The 23,503-nt window shown below is 42.1% G+C and overlaps 1 protein-coding gene across 2 annotated transcripts in view; it reads left to right on the top strand.

Moving 5' to 3' along the window:
• The window catches only part of LHFPL6 (LHFPL tetraspan subfamily member 6), a 259,712-nt gene that overhangs the window by 201,219 nt on the left and 34,990 nt on the right, over window positions 1–23,503 (top strand). For both annotated transcript variants that reach the window (XM_015120887.3, NM_001261616.1), the window contains 1 exon segment: window positions 22,775–22,873. In XM_015120887.3, coding sequence (XP_014976373.1) covers window positions 22,775–22,873 — 99 coding nt within the window.

The following is a 23,503-nucleotide window of genomic DNA, read 5'->3' as shown; positions in this document are numbered from 1 at the left end:
ACCTCAGAGGAGTGCCCGGGGAGCACACCCTAAAGACTGGCCAAAAGCATCACTAAAGATGTGTGTGGTGAACAAAAATTTGGCTGAAATGCTGCCTCCACCCTAAAATACTATTTATGGCATTCTAATGCTGCTCAGCAGAGTGAATGCTTCTGTCTCTCTCTGCACAAATGTGTGTGTACACACACACACACACGAGAGAGAGAGAGAGAGACTGAGTTTCCTAGACCTCAAAATAATTCAATAGTTAACTCTCTAAATAAATGGTAATTTCAGAATAGACTGGGCCTTTCTGAGTAACCCCCTCCCCAACAAAAGGAAGACAACAGAAATTATTTTCTTCTACTCACCAGAGTCTCCGAGAAATAGAGTTTATATGGAAATATAAACATCAGCTTCAGAATAACAGTCTGTGCATTTGGAGAGGGGAAACTTAACAATTCTAAAAACAAAAAGAGGAGAACAAGTGGCCAAACCCTGAGATGCCAGAGGAAAGAGGAATGTATGACCTTACTTTCCCTTCGTCATGGATGACTTGCAAGGATTAATTAAGTAAAAGTCGGTAAATTTCTTCAAGCTCTTTGGAGAAAGAAGCTATTTAAATATAAATTATGATCATGCAGCTTGCATCTCACATGTCAGGCATGCATGGTTAACTGTGTCTGACGTGTAAGTTATGCTTCCTCCAGGTTATAGCAGTGAGGATCCCGGATCGACCTCCCTTCTTTGACACAGTGGTAAGACAGAGATTGATGGTGTTATGTGTGGCATCTGAGTCCAGGGCATCTGAGCCGTGATGTTGCGCTTGGAGAAACCAGAGCCTCTATCTGTCTCTCTTCTTCGGGGCATTTTCTTAAGACATTTGAGGACGGAGTGGGAAACAGAAGTTAGTAAACTGAGAAAATCTACTTTTTTCTTTTTTTCAATATACTTTATTGCCTAAGAGGGTAAAACAAATTAAATGATTGAAGAATATATTTTTAACCAGGCGTTTTAGTTTCTTAGGGCTGGTATAAGGAAGGACCACCAACCATGAGGCTTAAGGCAACAGAAATCTATTTTCTTTCAGTTCTGAGGCTACAAGTCTGAAATAAAGGTGTAGGCAGGGCCATGCTCCTTCCGAAGGTTCTGGAGAAGAGTTTTTCCTTGCATCTTCCTAGCTTGTGGTTCCCCTAGGCATTCCTTGACTTACAGCAGCATGACTGCAAACTCTGCTTCTGTGTGTGTATGCGTGTGTGTGTGTGTGTGTGTGTGTGTGTGTGTGTGTATGTCTTCACCTGCCTGTCTTCCTGTTTTTTTTTTCTTTTTTTTTTTTTTTTTTTTTTTTGAGACAGTGTCTCGTTCTGTCACCCAGGCTAAAGTGCAGTGGCGTGATCACAGTTCACTGCAGCCTTGACTTATCTGGCTCAAGGGATCCTCCTACCTCAGCCTCACAAGTAGCTGGGACCACAGGCACACACCACCACACTGGCTAATTTTTGTATTTTTTGTAGAGATGGTGACTCGGCATGTTCCCCAGGCTGGTCTTGGAACTCCTGGGTTCAAGCAATCCTCCTGCCTTGGCTTCCTAAAGTGCTGGGATTACAGGCGTGAGCCATTGCACCCAGCCTGGCTGTCTTCTTATAAGGACACCAGTCACATTAGGGTAGGGACCTACCCTACTCCAGTATGATCTCATCTTACCTAATTACATCTGCAGCAACCTTATTTCCAAATAAGTTCATATTCTGAGGTGCTGGGGGTTAGGACCTCAATATACCTCTTTTTTGGAGATAGGGGGATGCAGTTTAGCCAGTAACACCAGGTTAGGATCCTTTTCAAAATTATGGAGGAGCCGAACCTTGCCCTTATATAAAGTATCAGGTGCAGCCCCATCAGAAAGCAGGTAGAGCAGCCCCGTCCTGGTGGGGGCAGCAGTGGAGGGCAACGCCTCTCCTCTGCATCGCCCCAGCTCACCTCGCTCCATCCCACCTGGGCACGTGTTCTTTAGACACCACCGAGACACCCCCAACACCCTGCAGAGTTTCAAGGGTCACAGCAGAAAAAGGTGCAAAACTAGACGTTCCATGGGTTTCCTTTCTCAAGTAAAACCCTATGTCTTTATAGCAGGCAGCTTTAAGGCACGCAAATTGTGAAAATAGTCTGTTTATAAGGCTTGTTGGAAAGCAATTGCATTTCCTTTGTTTGTTGGTTTTAACATAAAGAAAATAGAATCTATAATGAAAGCAAACTTCCTCCAGTGTCACCTTTGCATTGCCACCAGCAGCCATTCAGAGTGGGGTGAAAAGCCTACCACAGACTGAGGGTTGATTTTGCCCTTCCAAATGTTAACGTCCATGGAGAATGGTAGCATACAGCTCACCCTCTAGAATGTGACTTCCTCCTTTCATAAAGACTGGGCAAGTGGGAAATTCATGCTTGTAAAGACTGAAACAGAGGGAGTCACAGCCAGTCCTACCTGCTGAGCTGCACAGGGTCCACCCACAAAACAATGACTCCACAGCAGAAACCCTGACAGAGGTCCATGCCGCCTCCCGCCCGGAGTGATGGAACTCTTGGGAATAGTTTGCCCGGGCTCCTGGGAGGAATGCAGACTTCCTTATCAGTCTTTGGGAGGCCGTGATCTCCCTGGCAAGGAGAAAGAATTATATTTTTTAGATAACTAGATCCTGGACGAGGAGGCTCTGGGAAAGAGTACACAAAGCAGCCCAAGGGGAAAAGTCCTGACGATAACTCCATAAAAAGCAGCTTTAAATGGTCTCAGCTGATCCATATTTTTAGAAAATTGTTTTTACTCAGCCCGCCTGACTGTAATACTATTGCCAGAAACAGCCATGAAAGGGAGATAAACATGATGTTGTGATCTTTCTTTTTATGCCTCCCATGAAGCCCTGGGTAGTATAAATTGTGCTTGACAACCTTTGATTAGCAGCTGCTCGTTCTGCTGAGAAAAGGAGGCATTTATCTGAGACACTGTTCTCCCTTCATAAATAAGCTAGAAATTTGTGGCTGATGAGTGTCCCTGAAGGAATCCTGGTCTGATCCACCTCTTTCACACCTCTGGACACTTCTGTTTGCAGCCCTGTGGGAAGGAGCAGTGGGGAGTCCATGGGGCCAATTGGGGAAGTCTGTGTCTCATGCTTAGGGTAGCGCTGAGTGACCTCAGAACCTTTTTGAATGTGATATGGTCTGTGCCAGGCAGATCAAGTACTTTCTTCTTTTCTGTGTGACAGCATGGTGCTGCACAAAATGCTTTGGACTGAGCAACAAAAGATTTCATTCCATTTCCGATTCTTTTGCTAACTGTGACTTTGAGCATGCCACCTAATCTTTTTGAGCTGCAGCCTACATTCATTCTTCTAAAACTGAGCTATCCATGCACTTAAAGGGAAATGGCTCCAGATATGTGAAGCCATGGGATAAACCCAAAATATCTTCTAAGAGTATCAATTTTACTCCCTCATTTTGAGGAAAGCATTTTTATATGAGAAACAAGGCTACCCGTGGAGTAGAATGGAGAACCTCACAATAATTTTTCAATAGGTACAAGGAAAACCTGTTTCAGAGAAGTACTGACTTAAGGTGTGAGTTCCCTACTGTTTGATTTTAGGAATATTTTCATGGCAAAGTTTGAGAAGCACTAGATTAGATCATCTTGAGGCTGCCTTTCAACTATCATATTTGAGGTTTCAACCACAAACATCTGTTGTGGGCTGAACATTGCCCCCCACAAGTTCAAATGTTGAAGCCCTACTCCCCAGTACCTCAGAATGTGACTATGTGGAAATAGGACCTTGAAGAAGTGATTAAGTTAAAAACGAGCCCTTTAAGTGGATCCTAATCTAATCTGACTGGTGTCTTTATCACAAGAGGAAATGTGGGGCGCAGTACAGTGATTCACACCTATAATCCCAACAATTTAGGAGGCTCGCAGGAGGACTGCTTGAGGCCACGAGTTTGAGACCAGCCTGGGCAACATAGCAAGACCCTATCTCTACAACACATAAAAAAAAATAGCTGGGTGTGGTGGTATATGCCTGTAGTCCCAGCTATTTGGGAGGCGGAGGCCAGAGAATCGCTTTAGCCCGGTAGTTCAAGGCTGCAGTGAGCTAGGATCAGGCCACTGTACTCCAGCCTGCATGACACAGGGGGACTCCATCTCTATGAAGGAAAAAAGGAAAGAAAATTTGGACTCACAAAGAGACATTAGGGACTTCTGCTAAAAGAGGAAAGACCGTGTGAGGGTACAATGAGAAATGGCTGTCTGCAAGCCAAGAAGAGAGGCCTCACAAGAAACCAAACTGCCCACACCTTGATCTAGGACTTCTAAGCCTCTAGAATGAGAATAAATAAATATATACATGAATGAATGAATGCATGAATGAATGTTGTTTGAACCACCCGGTCTGTGGTGTTTTGTGATTGCAGCCTTAGCAAACAATACATGTTCCTTTTGACTACTACACAAAGGCCAACTTCCTTGGTCCAGAATTGATGACCTTCTGTGAGGGTCATTGACCTCATCCTCACCATTTAGCCACCGCTGTCCTCTACTCCCTGAATTCCTAACTCACTCTATTTTCATTTTGTGCCTGCCCATCTCCAGGCCTGTTCTCTTCACCTGAGATGACCACGTCTAACTTCTCAGAACACACTCATCCCCTAACAGCCTCCTTCCCCTCAGGTCCAGCCTAAAATGAACTGACTTACCTGGTATCTGCTGGTTTTGCTGCTAACGTGACACAAGTATAGCCTTGGCTTTGGGTTGTTTCTGCATTATTCTTCCTCTCAGATGCCAGAGTAAAGAGACCAGTTCTTCTGTGTTTCGAATGTCTCCACAGCAAGAAGTCCCATGCTTGACACAGAATCAGAGCCCACCAGCTCAGTGCGTGAAACAGAGATCAATCAGTATTGTTTTCTCTGCCAAATATATTTTAAAATGTACAGTCATTCCTTATCGTCCTTGGGGGATTGGTTCCAGGACCTTTCTTAGATACCAAAATCTGCAGATGTTCAAGTCCCTTATATAAAATGGTACCGTAGTTGCATATAACCTATACACATTTCCTGCATACATTAAATCACCTCCAGATTATTTGTAATACCTAATATAATATAAATGCAATGTAAGTAGTTGTTATAGTATATTGCTTAGGGAATAATAACAAGGAAAAGAAGTTTACTTGTTCAGTGTGGACGTAAATTTTTTCAAAGTATCTTTGATCCACAGCTGGTTGAATTCATGAATTCAGAACTCACGGATACAGAGGGCCGATTGTATCTTATAAATATATTTTACACATATATCTTTATTATATATTATATATAACTACATAAAAATACCTTAAAATATATCGCATGCTTTGATTCCTGGGTATGCAACTGATATTCAGGTTTTTGTTTGTGGAAAATTCATATGGAGATAATTAAAACATCGGGCTGAAAATGAGCATTCCTGATTTTACCTTCTGCTAGTTCTGTAATGTGAAATGCAGCATTTACTCTTATATTTTGTTTCGTTTTGAGATGGAGTGTAGCTCTTGTTGCCCAGGCTGGAGTGCAATGGGGCAATCGTGGCTCACTGCAACCTCTGCCTCCCAGGTTCAAGCGATTCTCCTGCCTTAGCCTCCCAAGTAGCTGGAATTACAGTTGCCTGCCACCACACCCTGCTAATTTTGTGTTTTTAGTAGAGACAGGGTTTCACCATGTTGGCCAGGCTGGTCTCGAAATCCTGACCTCAGGTGATCCACCTGCCTTGGCCTCACAAAGCGCTGGGATTGCAGGCATGAGCCACCGTTCCTGGCTGCTTTTACCGATTTTGGAGTCTGTTTTTATTTTTATTTTACTGTGCTGGTTATGATAATCTATTTGAAAAGATATGAGTCATTGTGATTGCTTGCGGTAGCATTTTAAATACTTCTTCCTTTGTAAAATACTTTATCATCCTATTTCAAGGTATGTTTTTATATCTTTTAATATTAAAAACCACTAAAGACAGATGTGGTGATTTAAATGGAGTCAAAGTGGGAAAAAAGTGTTGAACTGACTGGAAACAATTCTCAAGTACTTTCAAAACTTGTTTGGGACTGATGAGTACATCACAGATGGAAAAGTAAAAAGTTTCAGTTATCCTTGACATTTCAAGAGAGAAAGAAAACAGAAAGGAAAATCATGATAGCTCTCTTGAAAGAAATTGCTTCCATACTGCTGTCTGTGAGCTATTCCAGATGGCTTTACTGTTTTTTCAGTGGAAATGATGGTATTTTAAAAAGACCCGAGGAGAATAGATGAGGTTCTTCTTTCCTGATGTCCCAGAAAAACGATCAAGGGAAAAATACTTTTAAAGAATTGTTTCTTTTAAGTGAGTTGGCCACCTGTACCACCATATTGATGGTACATATCAGCAATCTTATGATACATTCATATTTTCTAAATTTTTAGTGATGAAAAAGTTGCTATATGAGCATAAATAGTAAAAACAATATATATCCAAAGCTGAAAAGTTAGTAGAAGTTAGTAGAAACCTGTTATAAATGGTTTATTTATTCTATTAAAAATATATATCATATAATGTGTATATATTATATTCATAACAACAAAATAAGCTATATATAATTTGTAGATGATTATATATAAGGTTTGATACATATGTATGTGTGTGTATGTTTGTATAAAACATACACACACATAAATCTTTATAATCCTTACAACAGCTCTATGATATGTATTTTATTCCTTCTTTACTGATGAGGAAACATCCTCAAGAGAAAGGCAAGAAAGTTGCCCATGATCACAGTGCTAAAGGGGAACATAGCCACACTTCTAAGGCCACCCTTTTCATTACCATACAACATGGCAGTAGTGTTTGTGAAATTCACAGGGTGTTTGGTTTGCTGTGGCATCAAAATCAGTAGTAAAGACCTGGATTCAAGTCTGGCCTGTAGTGTGTCAAGACAAAAATCTATGCAGTTTCATGCTTTGATTTTCTTGTTTGCAAGTTAGGGATAAGTAGTATCTGCCATCAGAATATCTAGGACTTAAAGAAATGTGCTATATCAAGGCATGATATGTTTATTTTCATTAGTACTTAGGGTTTTCAATTGATACTTTCTGCATTACTGTTTTTGGATTGGATTATTTATTTATTTATTTATTTATTTATTTTTGAGGTGGAGTCTCACCTCTGTCTCCCAGGGTGGTGTGCAGTGGCGCAATCTCGGCTCACTGCAACCTCCACCTCCCTGGTTCAGGCAATTCCTCTGCCTCAGCCTGCCCAGAAGCTGGGATTACAGGTGCAAGCCACCACACCTGGCTAATTTTTTTGTATTTTAGTGTAGATGGGGTTTCACCATGTTGGCCAGACTGGTCTTGAACTCCTGACCTCAAGCAATCCACCCATCTCGGCCTCCCAAAGTGCTGGGATTGCAGGCATGAGCCACTGCGCCAGCCTTGGATTGGATTTTTTTAAAAGCTTTTATTTGTATGGATTTAGGAGTACACGTACAGTTGTGTTCCATGGATATATGGTGTAGTGGGGAAGTCTGGTAACCATCCCCTAAATAGTGCACATTGTACCTGACAGGTAGTATTTCATCTCTCACCAGCTTCCCACTCTTTATTACATTGTAAAAGTTTGTTTCCTTTGTTTTTTCTTTTGTTTTTTAGAGACAGAGTCTCATTCTATCTCCCAGGCTGGAGTGCAGTGGTGCAGTCATAGCTCACTGCAGCCTTGAACCCCTGGGCTTAAGCAATCCTCCTGCCTCAGCTGCGTTCGTAGTTGGGACTACAGGCATGTACCGCCACGCGTGGCTAATATTTTTTCTTTTTTAAGAGAAGGAGTCTTGCTGCGTTGCCCAGTCTGGTACTTTCCTTATTTATCTGTGTAAGAGGCTTCAACTGGCTCACTGTGGCAGGACAAACTACACAGAGTCTATATAAATTTGTAGAAAGTCTTTCTTTCACTATCCAGTTCAACAAATGTAGATTTTACTACTTTTTTTAAAATGTCTGACATCCTACTTTACTGTTGGTGTGGGACTCCTGATTTATTTAAGACCCTTAGAAATATATAAGAAGGGGAATTATTTCTTACCCAAACTTTTTTTTTTAAAGTTAAGTAGAAATGAATGAAGGTAGTTGAGAGTCTGTTGGCGCTTGGGCTCTTGATGTGTTGGTTAAGGGCACTCATGGGGAGAGAGGTTTAACTCTTCCTCCTAAATATTGTTATGTTAGAACTGAAATAATTTCTGCAATAGAACTTAAGACAAGAGAGAAGCTGAAGTAGAAGCCCCAGGGAACTGATCACTCCTTTGGAAGATTTCTCTACCTGAGCTCTGCACTGTCTTGGGTAATTTTATGATATTAGTATATCAGAGCTAAGGAGGGAGATATTTTCCCTCGAATAGTTTGCCCTCTCTGCGTGTGCTTCTCCTGAGTGATCTCCTATAGAACATCTTCTCTCGTCATATGCAAACATAACATGCCACTGTCTACCACACACTGGGCAATTGGTGTACGTTGCTGATGGTCACACCATCCCCAAGAGGTGCAGGTGGCTTTGTTCACACTGGCCCTGAGAGAAAGGCTAAGTTTCAAAACAAGTGACCTGCCTAAGCCACCACTCACCAGTGCAGAGCCTGGCTCCACACCAGTCGCTCTGGCTCCAAAGCTTACGGCCCTTCCTCTACAGCAGGCTCCCAATTCAGGACCCCATTTGAGTTAAAACTTGGCCATGCCCCTTTCCTTATACATTTTGGCCTTAGATAATGATTTTAAAAAAATGAATTACTATTTCTCACAGCCATATGAGAAGGTGCATTCCCCTGGGCCCCTTCTTCTCAACCCACAAGCCCACTCTTCCTTTCTTCCAAGGGAATTTGGTTACTCCCGCCCTACTAGTTCCCCACCCAATCAGCCCCTCCCCTGAGGTCATGGGATCCAGTGTCAAAGCTGTGTATTAATTAGCATGACAAACAATGTAGTTCCTCATATGATCTGCACAGAATCGGGCAACTTGGTTCCTTCGTTGTCTCCATTCAGACAGGATGCAACCCCCAAATCTGCTCCAGTTTTTGCAGGAGACAGTGTATTGCAGGAGTCTCTTCTCCAGCCACCTCTGTCTATGCACAGCTTGGCTTTCCATCCCATCACAAATGTCCCTCATATCAGCTCACCCAGAATCCCTGAGAGGTTCACACAATGAGTGCATTCAGTAGAAAAGATGTGATTTCCCACGCCCAGAGTAAATCGCTCTACAAGCCTGCCAGGAAGGAAACTGTGAGTTAGGGCTCTAGCAGGAATCAAAGATCTGTACAGATGTCAGGGGAAGGCTTGGAGGTGGCCGGGGATGGCATTCTACTTCATGGTGCCAAGGTGTGCTGCCTGTGACACTTCAAACACATAGTATCATCCGACCTGCAATTCCAGTGGAAGTTTTGCAAATCTCTCCCATAACACCGTGCATCCTAATGTAATGATGGTGTATTTTGTTTTCATAAAGACACTGTTATGTAAATAAAAATAAATGTTCAAAGTATTACCTCTCCCTCCTTGTAATTTCCTAAGAGGGAAGCTGCTTCTACATGCTCTGCACTGTGCTGGGATTTTAAAAGCATTTTCTCCAGTGCTGTCAATAACTCTGTAAAGAAGCACTGGTGTATCCATTTTGACATGGTTTGAATGCTTGTCCCTTCCAAATCTCATGGTGAAACGTAATCTCCTGTGTTGGCGGTGGGGCTTGATGGGAGGTGTTTGGGTCAAGGGGGCAGATCCCTCATGAAGTGCCCACCCCGTGGCAACCAGCTTTTGCTAGAGCGGGTGGTTTAAAAGAGCCTGGCAGCTGTCTTGCTTCTCTCCATCACCATGTGATACACTGGCTCCGCCTTTGCCTTCCACTGTGATTGGAAGCTTCCTGAGGCTTCACCAGCAGCAGATGCTAGTACCATGCTTCTTGTACAACCTGCAGAACCATAAGCCAAAGCCTCTTTTCTTTATAAATTTCCCAGCCTCAGTTATTCCTTTATAGCAATTCAAACAGACTAACATTTTATGGAAGAAACTTCTGAGGCTCAAGTTTACGAGACTTGCTTGGCCAGTATCTAGTAAGTGGCATATCCAATATTTGAATACAGCACTTTCTGACTCCTAAGCCTTCCTTCCTGACAGTTTTCCACTGGAATATTTATTTTCGTGAGGGTAACCAAAGTTTACCAACATGCAATAACTAGAGTCTGGTTTGGAATTAACGTTGCATTTTCAAAGCAAGGGTGGAATGCATTCAGGGTTTGCAGTGCAAATTTACTTGTGCATTTTTCCTTTTGTTTTTTTCTGGTCAGAACTTTCCTGACAGAATATTGTTGAAGCCTAGTCCTGCTCCTGGAAGGTTTCGTGTTGAAGCGTGATGGTTATGTTCATTTTTTTTTTCTTATTTAAGAGGGTCAGTGTCAGGAGTAATTCATTTTTTGCACAAAGCAACAGTGATCATTAAGAGAAAATATGTCTACTGAAAAGTCTGCGCTGAGCGGCTTATCTGTGCTGGGACTCTTTATTTTGTTATTCTGAGGTTTGTGAAATGTCTTATAAGGTTCTTATTGGGATTTCTGGGTCAGGTAGCTGAAGCAAGCTGATCCTATTTTAAGCTGTAGGATAGTTGTTTGAGAAATGTGAGAGACTTAAAGGTATCCATTACTCCAGATTTGTATAGAAATCACTTTCCAAGTTGATGGATCCCAATTTAGCACTATCAGGCCTTCAGGATACAGTCTTGTCGCAGTTACAGCTTTTTGGTCTAATTTTGTGTCTGTATCATAGGTCTGCATAGACTCCTGCGCCAAAGAAAGAAGAGGATGGAGTATGAATGATGACAGGAAACTGTATATACTGATGCCTGAAACTTACTAAGACAAGTACCCCCCCATCCCTAAAAAAAAGGTGGATTTATGGATTAATAGAGGAGTGGGAACATAGGTAGATAGGAGATTAAAACATTTCAAAAACCTGTTAATCATAGAACCTAAATGGTGGGTATATGGGTATTCACTCTACAGTTCTTCCAACTTTTCTGTAAGTTTGAAATTTTTCAGAATACCGTGTTAGAGGGAATAAAAAGAAATGTAACAACTCTTAGCTGTAGAGATATGGTTAGTTCCAGCAAGTGTATTTGTTGTGAAGATGTGAGCAAGTGATACAGCAGAAGCTTCTGCTTCTAATTAGGTAGTGTTTTGGTTTATTTGTTTGTTTGTTTGTTTGTTTTAAACTGGTGAACACCTGTAGGTGCTAATGAAGAATCTGAAATTGGCAGGTATAATAGAATGAAATACTTGCCATTCTGAAACAGCGGTAATATCTTTATTAATATTGACATAAACAACTATAATGTGCTGCCCCCTATTAGATGCCAAGCTCTGGACCTGGCATTTTTATCAAGTCATTAATTTATATTTAATAACAGTGCTAAAGATACAGGTACCATGCTAAATGTACAGGAACCATTAGCTCTATTTTATAGAGATGAGAGACTGAGCTCAGAGAGGTCAGAGGCATGCAGCTCAGGGTCACATAGCTAGTCAAGGTTGGTATCAGAATTCAGGCCTGACATGATGGATAGCAAAGTTTGTGCAATTTCCACTCGACCCTTGAGGCTCAGTGTGTGGTTCTGGACAGCAACCTCAGCCTTACCAGGAGCTGGCTGGAAATGCAGGGCACTGGGCCTCATTCCAGAACTATAGAACCAGAACCTGCATTTTAGCAAGCTTGCCAGCGGTTTCTGTGCACATCCGTCTGAGCAGTGCTACACTGGACCGTGGTACTCTGGAAATTTGGTACTGTGTCTTTATTTTTCTCTCCATGTAACGCATGACACCTTAGGGTCTGTGAAAATGGGCATTTCTTTTGTTTTGGAGGGGTAGCTGCAGGGCTAAGCGTTGTTAACTTCCTTTCCAGCAGTATCAGAGTGAAGGCAGTGAATCAAAGCTCCTACTCCTATCACAGGACTCAAGCGCCTGAGTTTGTGTCCCAGCCCTGCCTCTGGTTATCTGTGTGATGATGGTACTTAGATCTCCCCATCAGTGTGCGACCCTGTTTCTTCATCTACCAAGTGGGTGAATCAATTCTGGCTCTACCTGCCTCACAGAAAGGCCAAAGGTGCCTTTAAAAGACAAAAAAACAGCTGGGCATGGTGGCACATGCCTATAGTTCCAGCTACTCAGGAGACCGAAGCAGGAGGATACCCGGAGCCCTGGAGCTTGAGGCTGTAGTGAGCCATGATCCTGCCACTGCACTCCAGCTTGGGCAACGGTGTGAGACCAGGTTTCTAAAAACACACAAAAAGGAAGAGAGAGAAGCATTCTCATCATGGTAGCAGTGTACTAATCCTTCACTCCTGTGAGGGTCACCCTGCTGCAGCTGTTTCACTTGTGCTTTCTGAAGCTTCTATGACTGGGCCAAGTGTTCATGGCTCACAGTTTCCAGCAATGTCCTTGCTGGGACCCTCCCTGCATTCCATCTGAGAAGAGAAGCTTCTCCAAGAGAGGAGGACTCGATGTCAGACAAAGGTATACAAAACCACACTGGCCTTAAGCAAACTCACACCGTCATTGCCTGCACGACAAGGTCTAGAGTTTAACGATAAAGACCATGCACTGACCTATTCCTGTGAAGTATTGTGTCTACCGCTTTACATACACTGTCTCATTTAATCCTTGCAACCATCTCAAGCGAGCCTGATAGGCATTTTCCCCCATTTTACAGATAAGGAAAACTGAGTCCTAAAGAAGTGAAATGGTAGAATTGAGATGCCCTTAACTACTGGGGTTGCTAAGGGCAAAGGTGTTGCTTTCAATCAGATGTAATTTCCCAGAAAACTGTCACATATCTATTTCAAAATCTTCCCCAAATTTTCATTGTTTGAAGCAACTTTATTTTTTTCTCCCAAGGATTGCCTAGGACCCCAGGAAGAGAAAAAGTGACAAGTCACTCATGACTGAAGTTAGCTTGTGAATTTTTGCTCTGAGCTAAGGAACAAGTATTTTGGTGCATAACATATTGCACATGTCTTTTGTGTTTTCTGTCACATGAATTAGAAAAAGAAGAAGAATGAGAATCAAGGCACCACTTTGGAAAACATTTGAAGGAAACCCAAAGTATGCTCTCTTCTGCAGGATGTTTTTAGCCAAGGAATAGCCTTATTGTGATTTGTTAAAATATTTTTGATAGGTTATCAAATTTTCATAGTTCTGTTTTATATTTTAGTGTTTGAATAAGATATGCTTTCCTTGGCTAACCTTTTGATCATAACCCATTTCTCATCTTTATACCTCCATGTGCTCCTTTTTGGACAGAAGCTTTTTGTGTGCCAGCGCTCACAACCGGGGTTCTCACTCACTGATCCCCAGGAAAGGGATTTACAGGGTTTCCAAGAGCCCATCCCTTGTCATTAGTCACAGGCAGCAGTGCGAGTCTTCCCTGTGGCTAAAGCAGTGTCAGTCTTGGACAAATGGTGACTGGAAATCTGGCTTGATCTTTGCCCCGTGCCTCCTTCCCATTTACACAGAGGGTTCAGTGCATGTGTGGCTATGGAAAGTAAGCCCAGAGATGCGATAGTGAACACTTGGGGATTTGGGAGGCATTGGAGAAGAGGGGTTAGGAGCACTGGCTCGGGGCTCAACCTGGATGTTTGTCAAATCTACCACTTGAGTAGATTTGTGAGCATAGGCCTGCTTGTGCAAGCTTCAGTTTCCTTCACCTATTAAATACGGGCAATGATTTTGTGTGTGTGAGACGGAGTCTCGCTCTGTCACCCAGGCTGGAGTGCAGTGGCGTGATCCCGGCTCACTGCAACCTCTGCCTCCTGGGTTCAAGCGATTCTCCTGCCTCAGCATCCTGAGTAGCTGAGATTACAGGCATGAACCACCGCGCCCAGCTAGTTTTTGTATTTTTAGTAGAGACGGGGTTTCACCATATTGTCCAGGCTGGTTTTGAACTCCTGACCTGGTGATCCATGCACCTCGGCCTCCCAAAGTGCTGGGATTACAGACATGAGCCACTGTGCCCGGCCGATATATTCTATAACTACGACCCGATATCTGGACTTCAAAAACACATGTGTACAAAAACACATTTTTCTGAGGATTTTAAAGTACTAAATAAATAACATTACTACTATTTGATATTTAACAAATATTGTGAATGAGTGAGTTGGATGCAAGTAAACATAGAGTGTGTGGCCTTCCAGGACGTGTAATACTTACAAATAACTGCAATGTAAGATGGTCAGCCTCAATTAAAGGGTAGAGAGTGCATCAAAACAGCAGCTCCCAGGAGAGGCAAAACCTATAGCTCATTGCTGAGATGACCAGGAAAGGCAATGTGTTGAGGCTTCTAGACCTTAAGTGGTAGTATTTTCTGAACATTAAAGTAAGCAGTGAGAGTGTCTCAGTCAGAGAGAAGGGATTTAACTTCCAGAGATGAAAAAGCTCAAAATGTATTCAAGGAACCAGTAGTAGGTGCGGTCAGTCAGGGATCCCCAGTCAGAAATGCCTTTGAGACTGGCCAGGGCACCCAAGCAGTTAACAGGATGACCAGGACCTGGCTCCAGCCAGCCACTTGCAGGCTCTGTATTGGCATATGTTTCAATTATTCAAGAGATACAAGAAATCTGGACTTAGAGATGCTCAGTCCCACTTAGTAAAACATGATGGTGGTCAAATCCAACATGTGTCTGGTTGAACTCAGATTATGGGTGGAGAGTGTGTGACCATGGAGTGGACTTATGTCCAAGCACTGGGATCATGATAGGTGGAAAAGAGGCCTGGTCTGGGATCCAGGAGGCCCGGTATTAATCTGAGCTCTGCGTCCTTGGACAGGCTTCTTACATCCTCTGTGCCTCGGTTTCCAGAAAGCAGTTTGATAGGAGGTGTGGTTTACTAGAACCCAACCAAGCCTTCTTTTTTTTTTTCCTGTAGACTAAAGAATGTACTCCTTGGGTTTTCAGGGTCTGAAGAATTACACTACTGACCCCTGCTCTTGTTCCTTCCCCACCACTGTATTTGTTTTATTGTTACATTTCTTGTTCTTACATTTTGTAAAGGGGCCATTATCTAGGGATGAAAATGGACAAAACTCGTGTACATAAATTAGCATATGGAGAATTTGAGATGGAAACATGCCAGCCTCTTCCAAAGAGAAGTCCAGATAACAGGCTGCAAGATTGAGCAGCTTTCATGAGAACAGTAAAGAAAACAATTTCCCTCGGTGCCCACCACAGAAAGGAAGATAAAGGAACTGGAGGATGGATAAAAGTATCCAAAACACATAAAAGATGAATTGATGGGAAACACTGGTGTGACCACTCGAGGGGCCAAGGGTGGAAAAAGTCATTCCATTAAAAAAAAAAAATAAACAGTGGAAAAAGAATGGAGCCACAGTCATGGAAAAAAGTGAGATCACATTTAAAAACTTGCAAGATTGGCCTGGAAAAATAAGGCTTTATGAGTTTAACATGAGGACTCTATTCTTACCACCTGTGGAGAGTAACTGGCATTGGCTGACTAGAGGTTTGTTTTGCCTTCTTGGCAGGAGCTGAATTGTTATGTTAATCGTCTGCTGGCTAAGTGTTAAGTACTGTGTTTGAATAGAAAGAGTTTTGCAGAAGGGAAAATTCCCAGCCCCAGGTTCTTATTCTGACCACTGAGCTCTTTACAGACTTCAGACTTCACACACTCAAATTCAAAGAAGCAATTAGTATCATGGCCGATATTTCTAGCATTTTGTGAAATCGAACAGAGTTTCTACTAGGAGCTCTCCTGCAGGTGGTTTACGGCCAGAGTATATCCAGGCTCAGGTTTGGTCCCAAGGGCCCATTTGGAGCTAAAGAACAGACTTTCAGCACAGCAGCATTGCCCACCTTTTTAAAATTATCTATGCCAGCTCTTTTCATTCGCATTGGCTTCTCCTTAGAGGTCATTCCACTGACTTGACTCTTAAAATATTGTAATTGTCCTTGAACAGGGTGAGCCCCAAAACCTCAGGGCACTCAGGATGAAATGGTGTAGCAGTCAATGCATTATTAAAATGAACTTTTCCAAATTTAAGAATTATCAAGTCATCTGTTGGATTATTGCTTTTTCTTTTTTAGGAGGCAGCATCTCTGTACAATCCTAAAACCTCTTTAAAAATGATCTTCCTCGTGGCCTTTTGCCTCTAGATTGCTGATTGCAGCAAGGTGCTGGTAGAAACTAAAGATTGAACTAATTTGCAGTAATTTGTGATTGACTTATGACCCCTTAAAAGTTGCAAATCTTTGGGGTTGCAGAAATAGATTGCTTCTTAATTGCAAATGAGCTTGTAGCTGCACATGATCTCACACCCCTTCCTGCAACCCACCTTGATTCCCACCTTCCTCAGGTTGCTGACTTGCTTCACAACATCTTCCCTCACTTTCACTCCTATGCACAAATTTCCAAAAGGTGTGATACTGTGACTTTTTTTTATGTTGTCTTTTATGGCAGTGACAAAGGAATTTGATTGAAATTAAGCCCATGTGGTAACCACAAGGTTTAGAAGTCTAATAAAGAAAACCCATGCAAATAATATTAAAGCTTGTAAGCTAGAGATTCTAACTGAGCCACTTACAGAAGCAAGTTAGGCAACTAGAGGTCTTAAAATCTGTCAGGTCACTAAGACATCATTTGAGCAATTACTTCAAATTCCAGAAAATTTTCTGGGCTCCATTTCTGCATACCGTATGATACCGAAGTGGTATCTAATTCAGGGATTTCTAAACGGTGCTTCCAACAAACATTGATTTCCACAACGCGGGCTAAGATTTAACACTGCTGGAACAGAACAATGGCAAATTTCTTCCATTAAAAAGATGTTCTCAGTTTTACATTTAATTGCTTCTACTTTACTTTGCAAAATAGTACTTCAGTATAGACAACAAAATGCTAGTTGACTTCAGTCCTCTCCCAAAAGGCAGTTAGTTAACATTCGAAGTATCCTTTTCAGAAATCTACGTTTCAGGAGAGGTTAGTTAGCCTGTTCCATTTCCTAACCAAAGACCATACCACAGACATGCTTAAAGGCCAAGCTTTAGAATATCACGATCTATACTTGCCCCAGAAGTTTAATAATTAGCATAAATTGTGTTTAGAGATAATTTTTAATTAAGGAAATGGATGATGTTCAAGAAATACGGTGGGGTGTTGAGACCAGTATTGGCTCTTCTGCCCTTGTGTGAGTGGGCATGTACCGGAGTTTGACTGGTAAGAGAAATAACTCTAGATATTACCAGCAGGAAGGGATGTAGCCCAGAGATTTAACATTTTTTGTAGACCTACTAAGAGGTCTGAGAAAGTGAAGGTCAGAGAAGCTGCTTTGAAAAATTCAGGAAATCAGGAAGTGCTGGGATCAACAGAAGCTACAGCTGATAATCCACCCTTAGAGGGTGATGAGGAGGGGGACACCTGGAATCACTCCCAAAATGTCACTGTCTGTCTGCAGAAAGGCTTGCCCCTGGCTGCAGGTGTGAATGTGGAATACCAGTTTATCCCTTTTATCTTCTATATTCCACATGAGAGCTTCTTATTGACACAGTATGACCCAGAACTCCCACTAGTGTATGAAATAATAGTTTCCTGGCCTCTAGCCCTACCTAAAAGGAAGAATTTTAAAGAGCAGTGATTTTGATTGTTAACAAGCACTATTAGGCTTAAGGCCTAAGAATCTGACAAGTCCAGCATTCTTTTAAAATGTGTCTTATATCTAGCACAGCCATCCTCCAGTAGAACTACAGTTATGGAAATGGTCTGATTTACGCTGTCCAATATGGTAGCCACTAGTGCCAAGTGGCTGTCAAGCACTTGAAATGTAGTTGGTGCAACTGAGGGATTGAATTTTTGAGTTGTATTTAATCTTAATTGACTTACATTTAAACTTAAGGGGCTACCTGCGGCTATTGGCTACTGCTTGGGGCAGTCCAGGTTTAGCTCTCTTTGGACCTGTGCTCCCTCTCCACTTCCATTTAATGGAAAATATTGTGGCCTGATCTGACTTAAAGTTTCCCTGAGCTGTCTCATAGTTGTCTATTGTGTGTTGAAAATTTCATGTGAGGTCCTTGTTGCAATGACTACATGATGGAGTTGTGTTGGTCATGGGGGCAGGTCACTGGATTTCACTGAGCTTACAGAATTGGTCTTCTGACTCTTTTTGGTGCCAGCTTACTAATAAACATTTGTTGCATATTTGGCCAAATATGATCTCAAACTCCCTTTTACCATAACATACAGTGGTAGCAAGTTAGTGGAGAGGCCACCGAAATGTCTACCTACATATCCTAATAATTGCGATAGCCAATTAGCCTGATCATATGGTTTGTAACATACATTTTTCTCCCAGAAATCTTTCTCAAATTTTTGGAGTCTGCAGTTTCTTTCCTGCTAGCAAATACTAGCAGATGACAAAACAAGAACTACATAAATATTAATATAAAAATTCAGATAAGCTAGTTGCCCTCCACTGAATAACTTTTTCAAAATGTGAGCATATGTTCATGGTGTATTTTAAAAATTCATACATGTACCACAAATTTCCTGTGTATAAAATTGTTCCTAATTTATATGGTTGAATCTACATTTCAAAGTAATGTGGCTGGGTGCAGTGGCTCACACCTGTAATCCCAGTAGTTTGGGAGGCTGAGGCAGGCAGATCATGAGGTCAGGAGTTCAAGACCAGCCTCACCAACATGGTGAAACCCCGTCTCTACTAAAAATACAAAAATCAGATGGGCGTGGGGGCACGCGCCTGTAATCCCAGCTACCCAAGAGGCTGAGGCAGGAGAATCGCTTGAATCCGGGAGTGAACCAAGATCGTGCCACTGCACTCCAGCCTGTGAAACAGAGCAAGACTCCATCTCAAAAAAACAAAACATAACAAACAAAAGAAAACCAAAGTAACCCACCCTAGGTTTGGCTGCTTGCTGGTAGAAAGCCAGACAGAACACAAGAGGCAAAGTTTGGTGGGAGGAAAAGCAGGTTTAATTGCATAACCAGCAACCTGAGAAGATGGCAATCTAGTGTTCTAAACACCATTTACATTTTAAAATTTACCATAGGGCCTTTAAAGGGAAACTTGGTATAGGAGACATTCAGGAGTAGTGCAGGGTACGTGGTCTGTGTATCTTGTTCTCGTTAAATTGAACTAAACATGGCCTGAGAAAACCTCCATACTTCCGTACGTAAGTTCTTGAGGATGAACCATAACCTGGCTTAGTAGGTAGACTTAGTAGAAAACCTAATTTAGGAGTGTGCTTCTGTAACAATAGCTGCATCTCAGCCAATCCCAGTAGCCATACTTCAACAACGCATATGCTGCTGATTGTTCAAACCATGTTCAGATAAGTCAAACACCAAGCTGTGACCAGTCCATCTGTTTCTGTACCTCACTTCTGTTTTCTGTATGTCACTTTCCTTTTTTTGTCTATAAATTTGCTCTGACCATAAGGTATCCCTGGAGCCTATCTGAATTTGCCATGATTCTGGAGGCTGCCTGATTTGTGAATTTTTTTAACCCTTACTCAATTAAACTCTGTTAAATTTTATTTTCACATTCTGACGGCCATCTTGGGTAACTGCCTGTCCGGAAGTCTGGTTGGCATTATCTTGACTTTGATGATGGTGGGCTAGTGGTGGACTCTTCCTAAGTGGGAGGATTCTGCCATGGGGCTCCAGCCTGGTTTGTTTCAAGAGCAAGAGCATAATGAGATAAGCATGCATTGTTGGAGGAGAGTGTCTAGAGAGGGAAGGAATGAAGGGGTGAGAGGGGAGAGAAGGAAGAAAAAGAAAGTAGATGATTTTTAAAACCAAGGTCCCTGGTTACAGTATCACCAAAACAGCCCAGAATTCCACAAAAGACTCTGCCAAGTGTTCTGCCCCTTGGAGAGCCCCTGTTCTAAGTGTTCCTTCCATATGTAAGCTCCTTTCTATTTAGTGTCCCAAAGTGACTAGCATAAGACTGGGCCAAACTAGGTGTTTTCATGACTTCATGGCACATAGTTTTTACTTGTAATGAAAAGAATGTTAGCAAATAAAACTGTTTTTCATTTAGTTGTCTATCAGGTAAGGAGGAGATTACTGATAGCTTAAATCAGAAGTCTCCAACCTGTTTTTCACCAGGGACCAGTTTCATGGAAGACAATTTTTCCATGGACTGAATGGAGGAGGATGGTTTCAGGATGATTCAAGCACATTACATTTAGTGTACGCTTCATTTCTATTATTACATTGTGATTATATAATGAAATAATTTTACAACTCACCATAAGGTAGAATCAGTGGGAGCCCTGGGCCTATTTTCCTGCAACTAGACAGTCCCATCTGAGGGTGATGGGAGACAGTGACAGATCATCAGACATTAGATTCTCATAAGGAGAGTGCAACCTGGATCCCCTGCATGCACATTTCACAATAGGGTTCGTGCTCCTATAAGAATCTAATGCTAGGCTGGGCACAGTGGTTCTGTCATCCCAGCACTTTAGGAGGCTGAGGCGGGCGGATCACCTGTGGTCAGGAGTTCTAGATGAGCCTGGCCAACATGGTGAAACCCCGTCTCTACTAAAAATACAAAAATTAGCTGGGTACAGTGGCAGGCACCTGTAATCCCAGCTACTCAGGAGGCAGAGGTTGCAGTGAGCTGAGGTCACACCACTGCACTCCAGCCTGGGTGACAGTGCGGGACTCCGTCTCAAAAAAAAAAAAAAAAAAAGAACTGATGCCACTGCAAATCTGACAGGAGGCAGAGCTCAGGTGGTAATGTGAGCAATGGAGAACGGCTGTAAATACATATGAAGCTTTACTTGCTTGCCTGCTGCTCACCTCCTGCTCTGTGGCCCAGTTCCTAACAGACCGTGGACCCATACTGGTTCATGGCTCAGGGGTTGGGGCCCCCTGGCTTAAATGTTACTATTTTTCATTTTTCTTGCACTTAAATACTTTTTGTCCAGATGCCTTTCTGTATTTGTCATCCTTTAAAAAAAATTGCTCACAGGATCTTCTCAGAAACTGGTGCTTCCTATTAAGACCTGAGTATCACAGACATGATACCTCATTATTTATTAAACATTCATGGAATTCAGTTTACACAAAGCTTGGCATCCTCATTCATAATTTCTTTACTTAATGGTGCCTAAAACTAGTTTGGAGTTGTCTTTAGAATGCTATACATTCTATCCTAAGGGAAAAAGCCTAAGGAAATTGGCCACTAGGATATTTTGCCTCGTCAGCAAAAGATTGTATAACTGCTTTCTAGATTATTCTTCAGCTTCAACATAATTCATATTTATGCAGTTGCATATAGGACATCCTGGGACTAGTGATTCACAGTTTCAATGATTCTTTTAGCACTCCCACAAGTAGATGGCCCTCTGCATTGCATATAGAAGGCCCTTCATGTCGACCAAGGGGCAGACTGGGGAAAGCATTACCAGGGTAGGAAATGTATCAGGATGGGTGTGGGGGTGAGGGAGGCCTTTCCTTAGAGCTCCACAGAGTGGTTGAGGACAGGGATGGAAAGCAGCTTGCTCTCCCTTAGTTACCTGTGAGGAAGCAGATTATTTGTACGGATTACTACTGCTCAATTTATCCACCAGGGGTGATGGGGGTGGGGAAGAAAAGGAAAAAAGAAGGCCGGGAAGGGACGTGGTGCAGAAATATTGAAGACCTCCTCTGGTAGATACATTCTAGGCCCTGCCATCCTCCTCCACATTACCATATTAATAGATTTTCTCATTTAGGGGTCTCTCTCATTCAGCACCTGATAAGCCACTTCCCCCACATTAGACTACCTATCTGTTGGTCCTATGGGTTCAGCACATTTGTGGTACTCACAGGTGTTGATAACACCTGTGATTGACACAACAAGATCTCACTTTCAGATTAGCACACAAATTCAAATAGTGAGTGCTTAAATCTCATTTAGCTTCTTGTAAAACCGTATGAGGCTTTGATGCAAACTAAAGACTCACCAATTGAAAGCTGTCAGCTCAGAGAGTGCTGCCAGGATAACTTAATTTATATTAAGGTAAAACCGTCACTTTCTTCAGTTTAGTCATCAAAATTTTTGGTTTTAGCTGCAAGGGGTACTTAGATTATAATAAATGTCTGTCTTCCTGAGTCTTTCTGAGATGCGTGGATGCTCAGTGATTCTCCACATCGCACAGTAATGGGCAGGACAGTTCAGAGGTTTGAGGTTTGATGAATGTGCTGAGGCCATTCATGAAACTCTATGTTCTTTCTGCCCCTGGCAAAATTTGACAACACTGAAACACTCTATTTTGAGCCTTAAATAGGAAACAAAAATCTAATGAATAATGAATGATGAATTTAGAATAATGAATAAGAAATTATAACCTATTAGGAACTTTTGCTTGCTCTTTAAATACTTGTTTGCATGGATTAATGGTGGAATTGGTTGGCTTTTTACAAGAATGATTTAAAAAGCTTCTGAATTGTATTTCCTAAACAGGATTTGCAAGGCTTTTAATGCTTTAAAAGGCAAAGTTGGACCCAAACTGAGCTGTCAAGTTTTTTTTTTTTTTTCTTTTAAGCTGACTTGAAATTGTTGTTGGAGTCAAACTGACCTTAGATTGCTTAAAAGAGTTGTGGCTGGTGCTGTCCAAAAAGCAGACGCTACAGTCTTGTTATATTGCTAAATATTGATCCCACCACCTTTATCTAGTGTTGCAGAGAAGCACTGGTAAAGCCCTCTTCTTATCTCTTTGCAGGCTTGTTGATTGGTGCTGGCTGTGCTCTCTACCCCTTGGGCTGGGACAGTGAGGAAGTCCGGCAGACTTGTGGCTACACTTCTGGCCAGTTTGACCTGGGTAAGCTCTCTTCATGGATGGCACTCCTTTTAGAAAAAGAACCTTATCTGATGTTTCATAGAAGCAGAAAGTGGAAAGGGGACAGATGAGAAAACCCTATCTGGGTATTACAGCCAGCAAGTCACGTGTAACAGTATAAATGTATCCATTTATTTAGTGAAGAGCTATTGATAATCTACTGTTTGCTTAGTGCTATGATGAGTATCATAGATGCAAAGATAAGAAATGGCCCCTGTCCTGAAGAGTTTATACTCACTGATTACTTCATTTTTCAAAATCATGTATTTTTTACCCATTGCATGGGCTAAAAATAATTCTGTAGAATTTGCAGTCTGAGAAGAGGCGGCAACAAAACAGTCAAGGAAATGATAATACAAGCTAAGCAATTCTAAGCAATTTCACATTAGTGGTCTAATAAGGCCACTTTGTCAAAGAGGTGAGAATGGAGTTCGGTCTTGAACAAAGTACTACATACGGATTATCAGGATTAGGTGGAAGCACCTTGCAGGTGAGGAATACAGTACACCAAAGGCACAAGGAAAGAATGGGAAAAGCTCATTGGGAGACTGCAGGGATTCCAGCAACAGAAAGTCGGGTGCCACTCTGATAAATGTGATGATTGGGTGAGAG

The sequence above is a fragment of the Macaca mulatta genome, chromosome 17 (assembly GCF_049350105.2).
Source record: "Macaca mulatta isolate MMU2019108-1 chromosome 17, T2T-MMU8v2.0, whole genome shotgun sequence".
In the NCBI taxonomy this organism is placed as follows: domain Eukaryota; kingdom Metazoa; phylum Chordata; class Mammalia; order Primates; family Cercopithecidae; genus Macaca; species Macaca mulatta.
This window is presented reverse-complemented; position numbering and strand designations above follow the sequence as displayed.